Below are 14,556 nucleotides of genomic sequence, written 5' to 3' on the forward strand. Positions count from 1 at the left end.
CTGTTCTCAGTAAATATCTCCTGGGTGAATGATTAAAAGACTTCCTCAGACCTGGTATCTATTTAGTACTGGATAGGCTCTCAAACTGTAGTTTTTCTCCCACCTGAGATCTCAGAGAAAAGATTCACTTTATTAGCTATGGAGCAAAAGTTGGTCAGGAACATGTAGTTTTTAGAGAGTTACTATTAAATTTGTGCTAATAATAATGTAATAATAATAGTAACAGTATTACATGCCACCTTGTATTGAACACTTACTGCATGTTAGTTTTCTAAATTTGTGTGTAATTTATAAACTCATAAATGAGAACCTCAGAATTCCTCATTTTAACACTGGGAAAAACACTTACCCTTTCTTTCCTTTAGTTTGAGAATTTATTGTCTTTTTATTGTCTTCAAACTTAAATTTCTTATATCCTCTGCAATGCTCTACTCTCCACTAAGTGCCAAATAAATATTTGTTTGCTTGATTTAGTAGTGATATCTCTGGCATATGCAACAATCTCAGTCATTTTTTTCAAATAAAGAATTTCTAATTCTGACCATGGATTTTCTAATTATGTTTTCTGAATAGCTTAGAAAGTACAGGGATACTTGGAGAAAAATATGAAGAAGTAAAATTTTGGTGACATTAACTTGCCATAGCATATCAAGATATTTTTCTGATGGTAATAATTTCTTTGGCTGGCAATAACTACTTGTTAGAAGATTTGGCCCCAGGCATATGGTATGTGCTGGTAATGCTCAGACAAATGAAAACCAGGGTTTTGGTGTTTCTTTTCTTTTCTTTTCTTTTCTTTTCTTTTCTTTTCTTTTTTTTTTTTTTTTTAAGGATTGTCTTAGGATCATTGCCATTCTATAGCTAATTATCTTTTGTGTCCTCATCAAATAGCTATTGATGATGCTTCTATAGATAATGGGAGTTTTAAAAAGTCTGGGAATGTTGGTATAAATAGCTGTCTCTACTGCAGGATTTCTCAAAACCTGTAATATGCTAATGTGTTCAGGGAATCACCAATGGAAGTTAACATTTCCTGTTATTTGGTTGGCCATAAAACCTTTTTCTGCTTTAAACATTTGACATCTTGCAAATTTTCTTTCATAGAACACAATTTGGGAAAACTGTGATATTAAGGTTTTGAAGATGCAGAAGGCATGCCTATTATTTTCCAATCCTTGTTATGGAAAAGCGAAAGCAAAAGTTTAGTGAGATACTGTCTATGAAGGATAAACAAGTAGTCCATAAGGTCACTTGTCTCTTTTTAATATTAGGTCACTTAGGTCTGAACAAATGGGCAGAAGGTTTTAATAAAGAACAGTGCTGTTGGGGTGGCTGGGTGGTACAGTCTGTTGAGAGTCCAACTCTTCATTTTGGCTCAGATCATGATCTCAGGGTTGTGAGAACAAGCCCTATGTTGGGCTCTGCGCTCAGTACAGAGTCTGTTTGAGACTCCCTCTCCCTTTCCCTTTGTCCCTCCATGCCATTCTCTCTCGGTCTCTATCTCTGTCTCTCTCCATCTCAAATAAATCTTTAAAAAAAAAAAAAAAGAACACTGCTGTATATCAGTATTTCATTGTTGAAATTTTCATCCTCTCTTGGCCCAAAACAGGAAGTCCCCAAATTCCCTAGTTTCCACATTTTCCAGAATGGCATTGAAGATGGTCTATAATAGCCTCAGTGGATCTTTCACTGTTCTATCACAGTCACTCCACCTTCTAGGTCCACTACACCCATTGTCATTTTCTGAACATATCCATGCTTTCTGCGGTTCTTCCTTTACTCTTCCTCTTTTCCTTTGCCTGGAATATCCACTTATTCAACTCCTGATGTTGAAATTGGACCATTTGTTAATTCAATATTTATTTCCTAAGGTTTACTCTCTGAAAAGAACTAATTATAGTTGTAGTTTTAGGAAAAGACAGAATTTTTTGCTTTTCCTTTAGTTGGACATGAACCTCTCGGCCTTTATTAGAATATTTTACATGTCACAGAATAGTTTCCTTGCTTGCATGGTGTACCAGTTAACTGTGTGCTTGTTTCTTACCTCCCCATAGCCTTGATTGTTCTAACCCTAGTAGAGCCTAATTCAACTCTTGGCCCTTATTCAGTTGAATGGAATGTATAGATGCCCCTATGGGTATTAATAGAACTATAGTCCAAAACGCCTGGTTCCCAGAGTCCCACTAATCAAAGACGTTTGCTTCTGACTACTCAGGAATTCCCTATATACTGATAGATAAGATTTCCCAGGCAGCACCCACCTAGACCTCTCCTGCAGCATGGCTTGTTTTAGAACTAGCCTTATCCAGAGTCTAAGAGAGACATGGCTGGAGACCCTACATTCCACTCTTACCCGTTCATTCCCAATACAGTTGGGAAGCAAATGTGAAAGTTGACTTAATTAAACTGACAGTGTTACTGACTTTTATTAAGCCAATACCGTCAAAATCAAATAGAAAGCTGAGTTGTTTTAAGCAATTTTCAAAATGCATACATTTCATTTGAAATACCATTAACTAAAATATCTAATTGGACTGAAAGACCTTAACCATATTTTGAGTCATAGAAAGATTGACCCCAATCCTTTTTCAGATGCCTTTAATCTAAACATAAGCTGAGGTATACATATTACATTAGGAATGTTTGATGCACCTATGTTTAGAGGGAGAGCTCATCATCCCAGATATAAAAATATGTGTTGTCCCTTTCCTCATGTTCTTTTTGGGCCTTCTGAAATGTATGATTGAAAAATCAAAGGCAAAACCAAAAATGAATCATCAGGGAAGAGGTAGAAGTAGGAAGGCAGATGGCTTCTCAGATCTTTTACTTTTATGCTTTTGATTCTAATCTTTTATTGCTGCTTCCTTAAGTGGAAGAAGAATTTGGACAAGAAAGAATGAAATAAATGAAAATTGAAAAACTTTTCTGTTGGGCATTATCTTAATCATTTGATAGCCATAGGAAGATGAAGACCAAGATTGGATCCAAGTCCAGCACCTTGAAATAATCAACAATGATTTAATTTTTGAGGCTATACATTTGACCTTCGTAAGAGTAAAATGATAAAAAGAGGCACTCGGTTACTAAACTTGATATGCCAAAAGCGCTAACACTTGCTGTCAGAGGCAGCTTCTAACTTGTGTTGATGAACTTCCATAACATCACTTTCTGGCTTCTTTAAGTCCACCTTTAAAAAAATTTTTTTGAAATTCTTTTACAGGTAAAGATAAGATGAAAGTATCTGAGGATGACTTGAAGAAACTCCCACTAATCAAATGGTGTATTTTGGAAGCCATTCGTTTAAGAGCCCCTGGGATCATTACTAGAAAAGTGCTGAAGCCGGTTAAAATTCTGGTGAGCTATGGTTTGGTTTTAAAATAATCAACCTTCAAAGGGAAAAAAAAGGACATATTTTGCCCATATATTATTAGATAATTCCTTAAGTTCCATGCAGTACTAATGATACTGGAACAGGTTACTAATCAGAGTTCTGCAGCAACATCTTATTAATATGGGTATTTATCTGTTGGCAACTATTTTAGCTTAAATATAATAACCTTTTAATAATCACTCTGTCTATGTGATTCCGCATCAGAATTAGTATAATCCTATAAAAATCAAGCCAGGTAGATTAGATAGTCTGCTGAACCAACTAATAAGTAATCCTGAGCAACAGTAGGTTAAGGAATTGAGGGTATGAGGAAAGGTTCTTTGGATAACTGGAAGGTAATTTTAGGCCACAGATAACAGCTATGGAAACAGATAGCAAGAATGCTGTGGATAATAGCAACTGATATTAGCAATCAATGGCTGAGTGAGGGAGAGAGGTCCTTCCTATGAACAAAGCAGGAGAAAATTCTCAAGTGCTCCATGAAAGATACTTACATGGGACTGACTTTTAATCAATCTGGCAGGACAAAACTTTTTTTTTCAGAATGACTTGACGTAGGGCCTACATTATCCAGATAGGTCACCTTTATTAGCTTTTTTATACACAGTTTGAGAGTGCTTGGATTTAAACCAAGAAGAATTCTTAGTAGTAGAAACAGAAAAGACCCCTAAAAATCCAAATTTTGTTAAAATTGCAACTTACTACATCTAAAGGAAACATAGCTTCTTTAATTGGTCTTGCATAAATTACAGCATTTAGTTTTAGTGGGATTTTAACAACTTTTGTTTTTAAATGATCCATTAAATACCTTAAAATACCCATATAAAAGGGGGCACCTAAGTGGCTCATTTGGTTAAGCATCCATCTCAGTTTCAGCTCAGGTCATGATTTCAGGGTCCTGGGATTAAAACCCATGTCAGGCTCCTTGCTTAGAGGGAAGTGTGCTGAAAATTTTTTCTCTCTTTCTCATTCTGTTCCTCCCCCACCCCCACTCACATTCTCTCTCTCTCTCTAATTAATTAATTAATTAATTAAAATATGAATATAAAAGGATATGCTTTGAGGGGATATGGTTCAATAACGGCGCAATTTAGTAGAGGAATGTATTTTTACTCTGAATACTATACTTTTTATTGGACTTTTATTAAGTTTTATTTACATTTTGGCTAACAGATAATTAGTTGAATTACAGAAGTTATTTATCTGCTAGTAGGTATCTTGTTTTTTTAAGTATACAGATCCTATGCATGCTTTATTACATATATACCTAAATGTTACAGTTATTTTGGAGCTTTTGTAAATGGTATTTTTTAAATTTTTGTTTTTGTTTTTTTTTTTAAGATTTTATTTATTTATTCATGAGAAACATAGAGAGCAGAGAGAGAGGCAGACACAGGCAGAGGGAGAAGCAGGCTCCGTGCTGGGAGCCCGACGTGGGACTTGATCCCAGACCGGGATCACGCCCTGGGTGGAAGGCGGCGCTAAACTGCCTGAGCCACCCAGGCTGAGCCACCCAGGCTGCCAAAATTTTTGGTTTTCAATTGTACATTACTTGCTTGTAGAAATGCAGTTGATTCACCTTATATCTGCAACTTTGCAAAACTCAATGCACTTATTGGTCCTACAAATGTTTTTATAGATTTATTCAGAGTTTCTATGTAGATATTATTTTATTTCTTTTATTTCTTTTTCTTGCCTTATCACACTGGCTCTAATGTCCAGCACTCTGTTGAATAATAAAAGTGACAATGAATATCCTTGCCTTATTCCTGATCTTAAGGGGAAAGTCTTTCATTAAGCTAAATGTTAGCTATAGGTTTTTGGTAGATACTTCTTATCAAGTTGAGGAAATATCCCTCTATTTCTAATTTGCTGAGAATTTTAATTATGAATTGGTGTTGGATTTTGTCCAGTGCTTTTTCTGCATCAGTAGATAAAATCATATGCTTTTTCTTCTTTTACATATTGTGATGGATTACATTTATTGATTTTTGAATGTTGAACCAGACTTGCATCCCTGGAATAAATCTCATGTATAATTCTTTTTATACATTGTTAAATTTGTTTACTATTACTTTGTTAAGGATTTTTTTTTTGCATCTAAGTTGAAGAGAGAGAGTGATCTATCTATAGTCTTCTTTCCTTTTCTTACTTTCTTTTGTACTGTTTTGTCTGGTTTCTATATCATGACAATCTCTTAAAAAATGTTTTATGTTTGTCTTGCCCCTTTCTCATGAGCACTCAGATTCCTTTCTTCTTTCCTCTCTCCTCCATCTTCCTTCCTTTCTCTTTCTCCCTCCTTGATTCTTTCGTTTCTTCCATCCTTCCTTCTTTTGCTTTCTTTATTTCTAGCACATTTATTTGTGTGTGTATGTGTGTGAAAGACAGCAAAGAGAAAAATCAGCAGTCTGTTTTCCCTCTTCTTTTACCTTAATTCTTTTCTTTTTCTCTCATTTTCTCCTTCTCATCTCATTTTTCAGGTTTTTTACCCTGAAATCTCTCTCCTTTTAAGTTTCCATTTCATCTTTAGAAACTATGCCCATAACCAAAACAGAGAGAAAAAAACATAAAAATCCTCATATCTAAATTCTTGTAGATATGTTTTCCTGTTGCTTTTGCATTTTTTTTCTTCTGTAGCTTTGGTGTGGTTTATGTGACTTCAATACATTTTATCTCAGACTTCAACTAGTTGTTCAGCCTGTCTCGTATATGGCAGCTCTGCATCCCCCTTTCCAAAGTTAACACCCAGCTTGTGCTATTTCATTATCTAAATATGTGAAATCACACAGTAATTTTATAAGAAAGTTTAGATTTGTGATATAAGTAGATTTTCTTCCCAGACCCAAACTAAAAACCTCTATTTATACACATACCAGTTTCCAGTCAACATAATGTACTTTTGAAATTGTGTTCTTTTTGGCTTCTGCTATCCTTACATTTAATATTCTTATGCTATTCATTATCTTTTTTTGCTGGATTATGCTTAGACCACGATACTTCTTTCTTCAAATAGATGCTACCTTGTCTTTACTATTATCACGCCACACTAATTATCCTCTTATTTTTCCTTTATCTTTTACTGTACCACCACCTGAAGTCAATCTTCTGTGCCCTCTTTTTTCCCTACTAGCAGGAGCTTTCCACTGGGTGTTAGTTTTTTGTTTATTTCATTTTACTTCTCATTGTAGGACCCTTGAGGATAACTCAGTCCATTTCTTCCTTCCTTGTTGTAGAATCTTTTTTTTTTAAGCTCCATGGAGTCCAAAGCAGAGCTTGAACTCATGACCCTCAGGTTAAGACCTAAGCTGAGATCAAGAGTCTGATGGTTAACAGACTGAACCACCCAGGCTCCCCCACTTCTTCCTTCCTTGCATTTTTATTTTACTATAAGATGTTACAAAGTTATTTGCTTTTCACCATAAAATTTCTATGCAACTCACTTAATTGCTGGTCAAGTTGCAACATTGGTACTAATACAGTCACTATATTCTACTACCCCATACAGCAACCTGAAAACCTCCTCTATCCTTCAGCAAATAGTTCTTGAAGAACTTCTAACTTCATGTTACTAGGATTGTGTTTTACTAAAGGAGATTATAAATTTGTTGTGGCCATAAACATGTCATATTTTTTCAAAAATAATTTTACTTATTCAAGAACTTTACCAAGAGAAACACCCAAGCTCAGGTTAACAATCTGCCTTTGGCTCAGATCATAATCCTGGAGTCCCTGAATGGAGCACCATGTTTGGCTCCCTGCTCAGCGGGGAGTCTGCTTCTTCCTCTCCCTGCTTATGCTCTCCCTCATTCACATACTCTCTGTCTCTCAAATAAATAAGATCTTTAAAAAATATATTAAGAAAAGAAACACCCAAGCTCAAACACATGCACACACATATATACTCATGTATATACAACCACAATGACCCTTTATCCAACATGCTCCTTGTATGACAGAAACCTGTTTCATCAGAGTATAAATAGCATATAAATCTTTCATTTAAACATTATTTAACATTATTATACTATCATGCATCCAGGGCTTTAATATTTATTTCAATGGCCTTATAATAGTCCACTGAATTGATAGCTTAAATATTTAATTATTTCCTAACTCTTGAAAATTTAGATTGTTTTCCTTTGTAGTTATTGTGGTAGTTATTTACATCTTTGTGCATAGTAAAATTTTTTAATGATTATTCTTGAAATACGTTTTGGTAGTGAATTATTAGTCCAAGGCAATAAGCACATTTATCATTCACTGTGTATAATCCTCTTACAAAACTGAACTGTTTTATAATTCCACCATTATGGATTCCCAATAAAAATTTTTTATTAGAAGTAATAAATGTCTAAAACAATTAGAAAAGTTGTAAAAAGATCATAGTCTCTTACCTCCACTTCCTCACATTCACACTTTCTTCCTAGAGGACTTGAAGCCCAGATGGATCCAGGCTTACTCAAAGCCCTAGTGGTGGCTCTCTTAGTGACCAGGCAACCCAGAGATGTGTGCTCAGGATGCTATCTTCCAAGAATGTTTCAGAACTACCTTTCCTTATTTTTCACAATATCTTCTTAATATTTGTAAAAGGTGCAGTAGTGTTTTCTGTACTTAGTATTTCTTTTCTAAACAAAATAAAACAACCTTTCTTCCAAGGAGGCATACACTAGTCACTGTGAACTTCTCTCTGCAGGGTTGAGGCTTTAACTTTGAAAATGACAACTTGTACAGCCTTTTCTTATTGTTACATAAATAAATCATGGTAATTATTTTTAAGAAGGAAGCCATAAAAAAGGCTTAAAGAAGAAAATAAAGATTATTTAAAACTTGATAAGTCTGATAACCACTCTGAACATTTTGGTATTCTTGTATTTCAGATTTTTATATATAGTCTGTCATTTTAAAAAATTCACTGGGGCCATACTATGCTAATTTTCTCATAATTTGCTTTTATATTAATAGTAGCTCACAAAATTTTTCTGTATGATGTATACATCATTTAAATTGTAGCATAATAATCTAATATGTGGACCTAGTATAGATTTTTAATTCATTTCCCTATTCCTGAATGTGTATGGCTTCCAGTCGTTCACTGTTACAAACAGTGCAAAGATGGGCATCCGTATAGCCAAATCCTGGTATACATTAGTCGTTATTTCCTTAGTATAAATTCATACAGCATGGTCCTTTTAAGCTTCATATATTTTCTAAAACAGGTAGAATGTCTTTGTTGAATATATTAATAGGTTCCCAGAAATTTAGGTTATAAAAAACATTTCAAATGGGGTCATGTGTGTCAAGTAGTGGCAGAGACTCGTGTTTGTCCTTGTTGGACAACTGGTCAGATTTCTTGCTGTGAAGACTGAAAGTGGTCTCCTACTGCTCTTTCCTAATGTAGTTTGAACATGGTCTTACTGTTTATTTTTGTTTCTGTATTTATTCCTTTCTATATTTTTGGAGCAAATTAAAATGGACAAATACTATCTACTTTCTTTGACTTATTCTCTTCCTTCTTTTTCTTGCCAAAACTCTTAAACTTCTACCTGTGTCTCTTTTCAAGGTTTTATACTTTTAATACACAATCTGCAAGAATGCCCAGAAAAGAATAAATAAAGTGTTGGAAAATATGAATGATTAAAGAGTATTAATATCTTCTGAAGGTATTAAAATAGGGTATATAACTAGAACACTTAAAATGAGATGAAATAAAATAAAATGGTGTGATACTGGTGTCAGTCTAGACGTTCAGTATCAGTGTAGTAGACTGGATAGATAATACAGAAACAAACCCTTTTGTACATAGGAATGTAATATAGAATAAATGAGTCATTATAAGCCAATGAAGAGGGAAAAGATTAATATATGGTTTGTGATGATTGGCTAAAAAGTAGGTATTTTTTAACTTTCAGAGTAGCAGTTCTCAAACTTTCTATTCTCAGGATTACTTTATATGCTTAGAATTATTGAGAACCCCAAAGACTTTATTAGAAACTATAACTGAAAAATTGTTATAATATTTATTTGGTAAGTAAAAGTAACAAGAAACCTATTATACCTTAAAATAATAGCATGGTTTTATGAAACATAACTATATTTTCCAAAACATAAAAAATGTAAAAGAATAGCATCATTTTAAGTTTTTGCAAGCCTGTCTAATGCCTTGCTAATAGAGGACATCTGGATTCCCATAAATGTGTCTGGAATCAATCTGTTGTGATATATTATTTCCGTTCATGGAAATGAAGAAAATCCAGCCTCACACAGACATGTCACTGGAAAAGGAATCAATATTTCAAAAGCCTTTAAAATATGGCTGTTCTCTCATACCTCACTGAAACTCAACAGTGGGACTTACTTAAAAGTTTGATGCAATCTGAAATATCAATGAATTTTTTTTTACTCAGTTACATGAAAATCCTTTGGTTTGTCCTATACTTTGAATAAGTATTTTACCCAGGAATGATTTTTGACCTCACAGAGCCTCTGAAAAGTTCTTGAGAATTCCCAGAAGTTTCTAGACCAGCTTTGAGAACTCCTATGTTAGAAAGAAAAGGGCTACCAGAGCTTAGGATTCATCAATCAAACCACAAGTTGAACAGATTTGAATATATCACATTAAAATTTAATATGGCTTTTTAAAAAGTATAATCCAAGTTAAATGTAAACTAAAAATTACGAATAAATGTTAACAGAAGTACAACACAGGGGTAAATTGTTTTAATATTTAAAGAACTTGCAGATCAATAAGTAAAGCATGAATATTACATAGATTAACAAGGACAGGACATGAACACAAGAGTTCACAGGAGAAAATAACATGGAAAAATGCTCAACAGAGACATAAAAATGTGTATAGCACATTTAATAGGTTAAAAATAACCTATTAAAAATGTCAGATTAGCAGAGAAGAGGGCAATGAAATTACTGAAATCTACTATGGGTAGAAACATTTTTAGGCATAAGATTTGAGAGAACAGTTGAACAAAATGTATTAACAGCCTTTAAAAATATCCATACCCTGTGTCTTCTAAACATCTATGTTAAAAGATTTTATATGAAAAATCCTTTGTGGAAGAAGATGCTTTGTATGGCATTATTTATTATAGGAAAAAAAAAAAAACCCTAGAGAATGATTAAATTATATATGGTTTAATCTACCCAGTAGAACATTAAACAGACATTGGAGATAAAACTTCACAATGTGTCTATGATATAAAGAAAAAATACTTACACTATAATATTAGATGAACAAAGTAAGATTCAAAAATTAACTATTCAGCAGGATAAAACTATTTATCAATAGCAACAACACAACAACACACTAAACTGTTAGGTAAAAGTACTTGCTACAGGAAGTCTAGCCAGTTGATGACTGTTCTTTTTAACAGCACTCTGGTTGTTTTCTAGCTCTTTCTATTTTTCTGAATTTTCTAAAATTTTGATAGCATTTTTTATCATGCAAAAGTGTATATGCTTTATTTTTTAAAAAAGATTTTTATTTATTTTGAGAGAGAGAGAGAACACGAGCAGGGAGAGGGGCAGAGACAAAGGGAGAGAGAGAATCTGAAGCCAATTCCAAGCTTAGTGGGGAGCCCGACATGGGGCTCTCTCTCAGACCTGATTGTGAACTAAATGGAAATCAAGAGTCAGACACTAACTGACAGAGCCACCCAGGTGTCCCACTCTTTGACTTTTAAGTAGTCTTTTTTGTAACTAACATAGCCAAGCTCCTGCCCAAGAGCTAGGAGAGAAAATGTATGCCTCGGAGCTCCTCTTGTAGATGTTCAGCCTTTATAGGACTCCTGCTTTTTATTCAAGATTCTACATTCCTTACATCTACTTTGCTCTCAGCATCATTCTTGAGATACAACAAAGAGTCCTGCCTTCTCTACCCTCTTCAAGAAAGCCTGTCTCCAGGCTAGCAAATGAAGCTCATGGGGCCTCACAATATCACTGTGAAGTGGGTTGGTCAGGTTCAATTCTGTCCACCTGTGAGATGCAGTTATTGCAACACAGAGAAGTCGTGATTTCCCTTTGATGGTGATCTGTGTTCTGATCTTAGGACTGTTTTGTCTCCCGTTGGCTCTTTGCCTTCATCTGCTATGTAAACAATGACAAGGACTGTTAGATGGGATGATGATGTCCCTTTGCTCAGAGGGTTCCTTTGACACAACCAGTTCTCACATTCCTTTATGCCATTCATTAGCCTGGCATTTGCTGCTGTGACAGGAACTTCTTTCTGGTCTCCGTGTTGCTCATGTTAATTCTGTTACTGAGATTCCATTTGAAGTCTTTTACTAGCCAGTGTGGTAGACTGTGGCAGCCAGCAGTCTCCAAGTCCTAGTCATGGGTCAGCAGCCATTAAAGGAGTTTATGTGGTATGGAGGGGAAGGGCAGCAGTTGACCTGCCTGGAGCCCTGTTCAGGGCTGTCACCAACCTGCCCCTGCCATCCCCAACACATCAGGGCCCTCAGCAGCTGATCTCAGAATCAAGCATGAGCTCTCTAACCTCAGTTCCAGCAGGAGTAGAAGAAACAGGCTTAGAATCTCACTGTTTTTCTCCTACTTTAAAAATTGTAAGAGGCCGCCAGCGAATTCCTCACTCCCTTCCCAGTTTGAGAGCTCTTTCCAGTGCTCTTGGCACTGCAGTTAACAAACCCCAAGCAATATTCAGCCCCCATTGGAGCCAACAGGGATTCACTTTGGTTAAAAAAAATGATGACCTGAGGGTGCCTGGGTGGCTCAGTCAGTGAAGTGTCCGACTCTTGATTTCAACTCAGGTCGTGATCTCCCGGTCATTATATCAAACCCTGTGTCAGGCTCCACGCTGGGCTTGGAGACTGAATAAGATTCTCAGTCTCTCTCCTTATGCCCCTCCCTGACTTCTAATAAAAAAAAAGATGACCCTTTTCCATATGCCACTTCCTGCTACCATAAAGACCTATTTTTAATTGTGAGGTGCTCATATTCAAGATGCAGTAAGGTAAGTGTTGCAAATATCTTAACATTTCAAAATCCTGTAGGGTTAAATAGATATGTGGCTTCCAATGATTGGCATCAGGAGTTACTAATAAAATGTCTCTGTCTCAGTGAAGTTGATAGCTGTCTAGTGGTTATACACTATGGGAGAGCCCTGTGTTCTGTGGTTCCTGAACATAATAATATAAGGGTGATTTTATGACATAGTTTTTAGGTTTTAGAATAATTTACATATCATGAAAACCTATGATAGAATAAATGGGGAAGGATAATGCAGACTCTCGTGCTTGAGGAATCTCACTGCTTAACCTCAGTCCCACAGCCACAGCGATCCCAAACACAGAATCAACCAAAGAAACACACAATACTTGCCTTGTCCTATATCCCCCTAACCAGTTGTCTTCATATCTTTCTGCCCTAACAATTGTTTCAGGAGTGAAAAGAGAGAGAGGGAGGGAGGGAGGATCCACTGCTTCTGCCCTGACACTGTCATGAGTGCCCCTAGGAACAGAACACCCACTGCCCCTGTCCTCAGTGCTACTATGGCCTGTGTCCTGTCTCAGAGTTAGATTTTCCTGTTCCACACCTGGGGATCCAGTGTGGCCCCGGAGCATCATCAAAAGCCCTTGCTGCAAACCCCAGTGTTAATCCTCAAAAGCTGCATCACAGCAGACATATGCTTGTTTCTCAAATTTTCACATTTATCCCATTTATCTAATATTTTTCCCCTGTGTAACCAAATTTATAGGCACTTGTAATAATCATCAGAATTAGAATGTAGTTATTGCCTGCATTGGAAAATAGAAATGATCCTTCCAGGAAAGAATTAGATTTTCTCACCATTGTTTATGAAACGTGTCTTCTCTACAATATAGTTGGAGCATTATTTTTAATGACCCAAACTCTCCTTAAAGCAGATTTCAAAAAATGACTTGAAACTGATTTTCCATCATAGAATTATACTGTTCCTTCCGGTGACTTGTTGATGTTGTCTCCATTTTGGCTGCATAGGAATCCAGAATATTTTCCTGAACCTGAATTGTTTAAACCTGTAAGTTACCTCTTTCAAAATACATTGTCTTTTGATTTTAATATCTTTTATGCCAGGAGTATGAATTCATAGATTAATTATATCATTAAACAGCCTTATCCTTGGTAATGAAAAACCAAGCTAACTACAAAAGTAAAATGGTATAGCACAAATGAGATCGAGATGTTTTTGGAGTAAGATTCACCAACTTTAAAATAAATGATCTGAAACCAGCAAAGTATGGTAAAGTAAATATGTCTGGTTCTGATAGAAGTCTTATTTTATATTTGTCAGGCAGTTGCTCCTGTTACTGGTTTCCAAGGAGTATAACAAAAGAAAAACAAGGCAAATTAAAACCACTTTGCTGTTTCTTAAAATTGGGGAGTTACAGGGCTGAGCAGACTCTTAAGAGTTCATTTAGTCCATTCTCTGTCTTTAAGTAAAACTTTTTAAAAAACGGCATCCAGATGTATCCATTCCACTTCCCAAGTACCCTCCAATAAGCAGAGCTGCCAGTTACTTACTGAATTTATTACCAAGTGCAGTTTTGTGATGGAGCCTGAGACCTTATTATAAATAGCCTTCCTTTTCTGAGGTCAAGTCCATGGTTGATTTACATTATCATTTACATTTACCACTTAACAGAATTCTTTTTAAACCTTTTTATTTATTAGTTCACATTCCAAAAACACAATTGTGTCTGATATTAATAACAGGTTGGAAAAAAATTACCAACAGCCCTGCAACTTTATATGCAAGGATTAGCTGTACAAAGTCATTTTTAGCCTAGAGAAATAAAGTTAAGCTTATTTATATAAGGCTGATTTGGAAAAAAAAATGCTTTCTTCCCACAGGAACGTTGGAAAAAGGCAAATTTAGAGAAGCATGCTTTCTTGGACTGGTTCATGGCATTTGGAAGCGGGAAGTACCAGTGTCCTGGAAGGTCAGTGAGACAGCTGGGCCACATTTATCCTGAAAGTCTAAGAAAGATGATGGCTCAGAGGGGGGAAACTTTGGCTTAATCCCCCTTGTCTTTATTATCAGACTATAGTGAGATCCAAGAGACCACATTTTGTTCGGTTGCCAGTTGTATTGTTCGATGTCTTTGTGGAAAAATCTACAGTGGCTTCTGATGGGAGACCTCATGAGAAAAAAA

At 35.5% G+C, this 14,556-nt stretch overlaps 1 protein-coding gene across 6 annotated transcripts in view; it reads left to right on the forward strand.

Annotated features, from left to right (window-relative positions):
- Positions 1–14,556, forward strand: part of CYP39A1 (cytochrome P450 family 39 subfamily A member 1) — a 90,049-nt gene that overhangs the window by 55,983 nt on the left and 19,510 nt on the right. For 5 of the 6 annotated variants that reach the window (XM_077903772.1, XM_077903769.1, XM_077903766.1 and 2 more), the window contains 3 exons: positions 3,221–3,354; positions 13,326–13,421; positions 14,255–14,343. In XM_077903772.1, the coding sequence (XP_077759898.1) occupies positions 3,221–3,354; positions 13,326–13,421; positions 14,255–14,343 (319 nt within the window). The remainder of the gene's footprint in view (positions 1–3,220; positions 3,355–13,325; positions 13,422–14,254; positions 14,344–14,556) is intronic. The other variant, XM_077903770.1, reaches the window with a different exon arrangement.

The sequence above is a fragment of the Canis aureus genome, chromosome 7 (genome assembly GCF_053574225.1).
Source record: "Canis aureus isolate CA01 chromosome 7, VMU_Caureus_v.1.0, whole genome shotgun sequence".
NCBI lineage: Eukaryota > Metazoa > Chordata > Mammalia > Carnivora > Canidae > Canis > Canis aureus.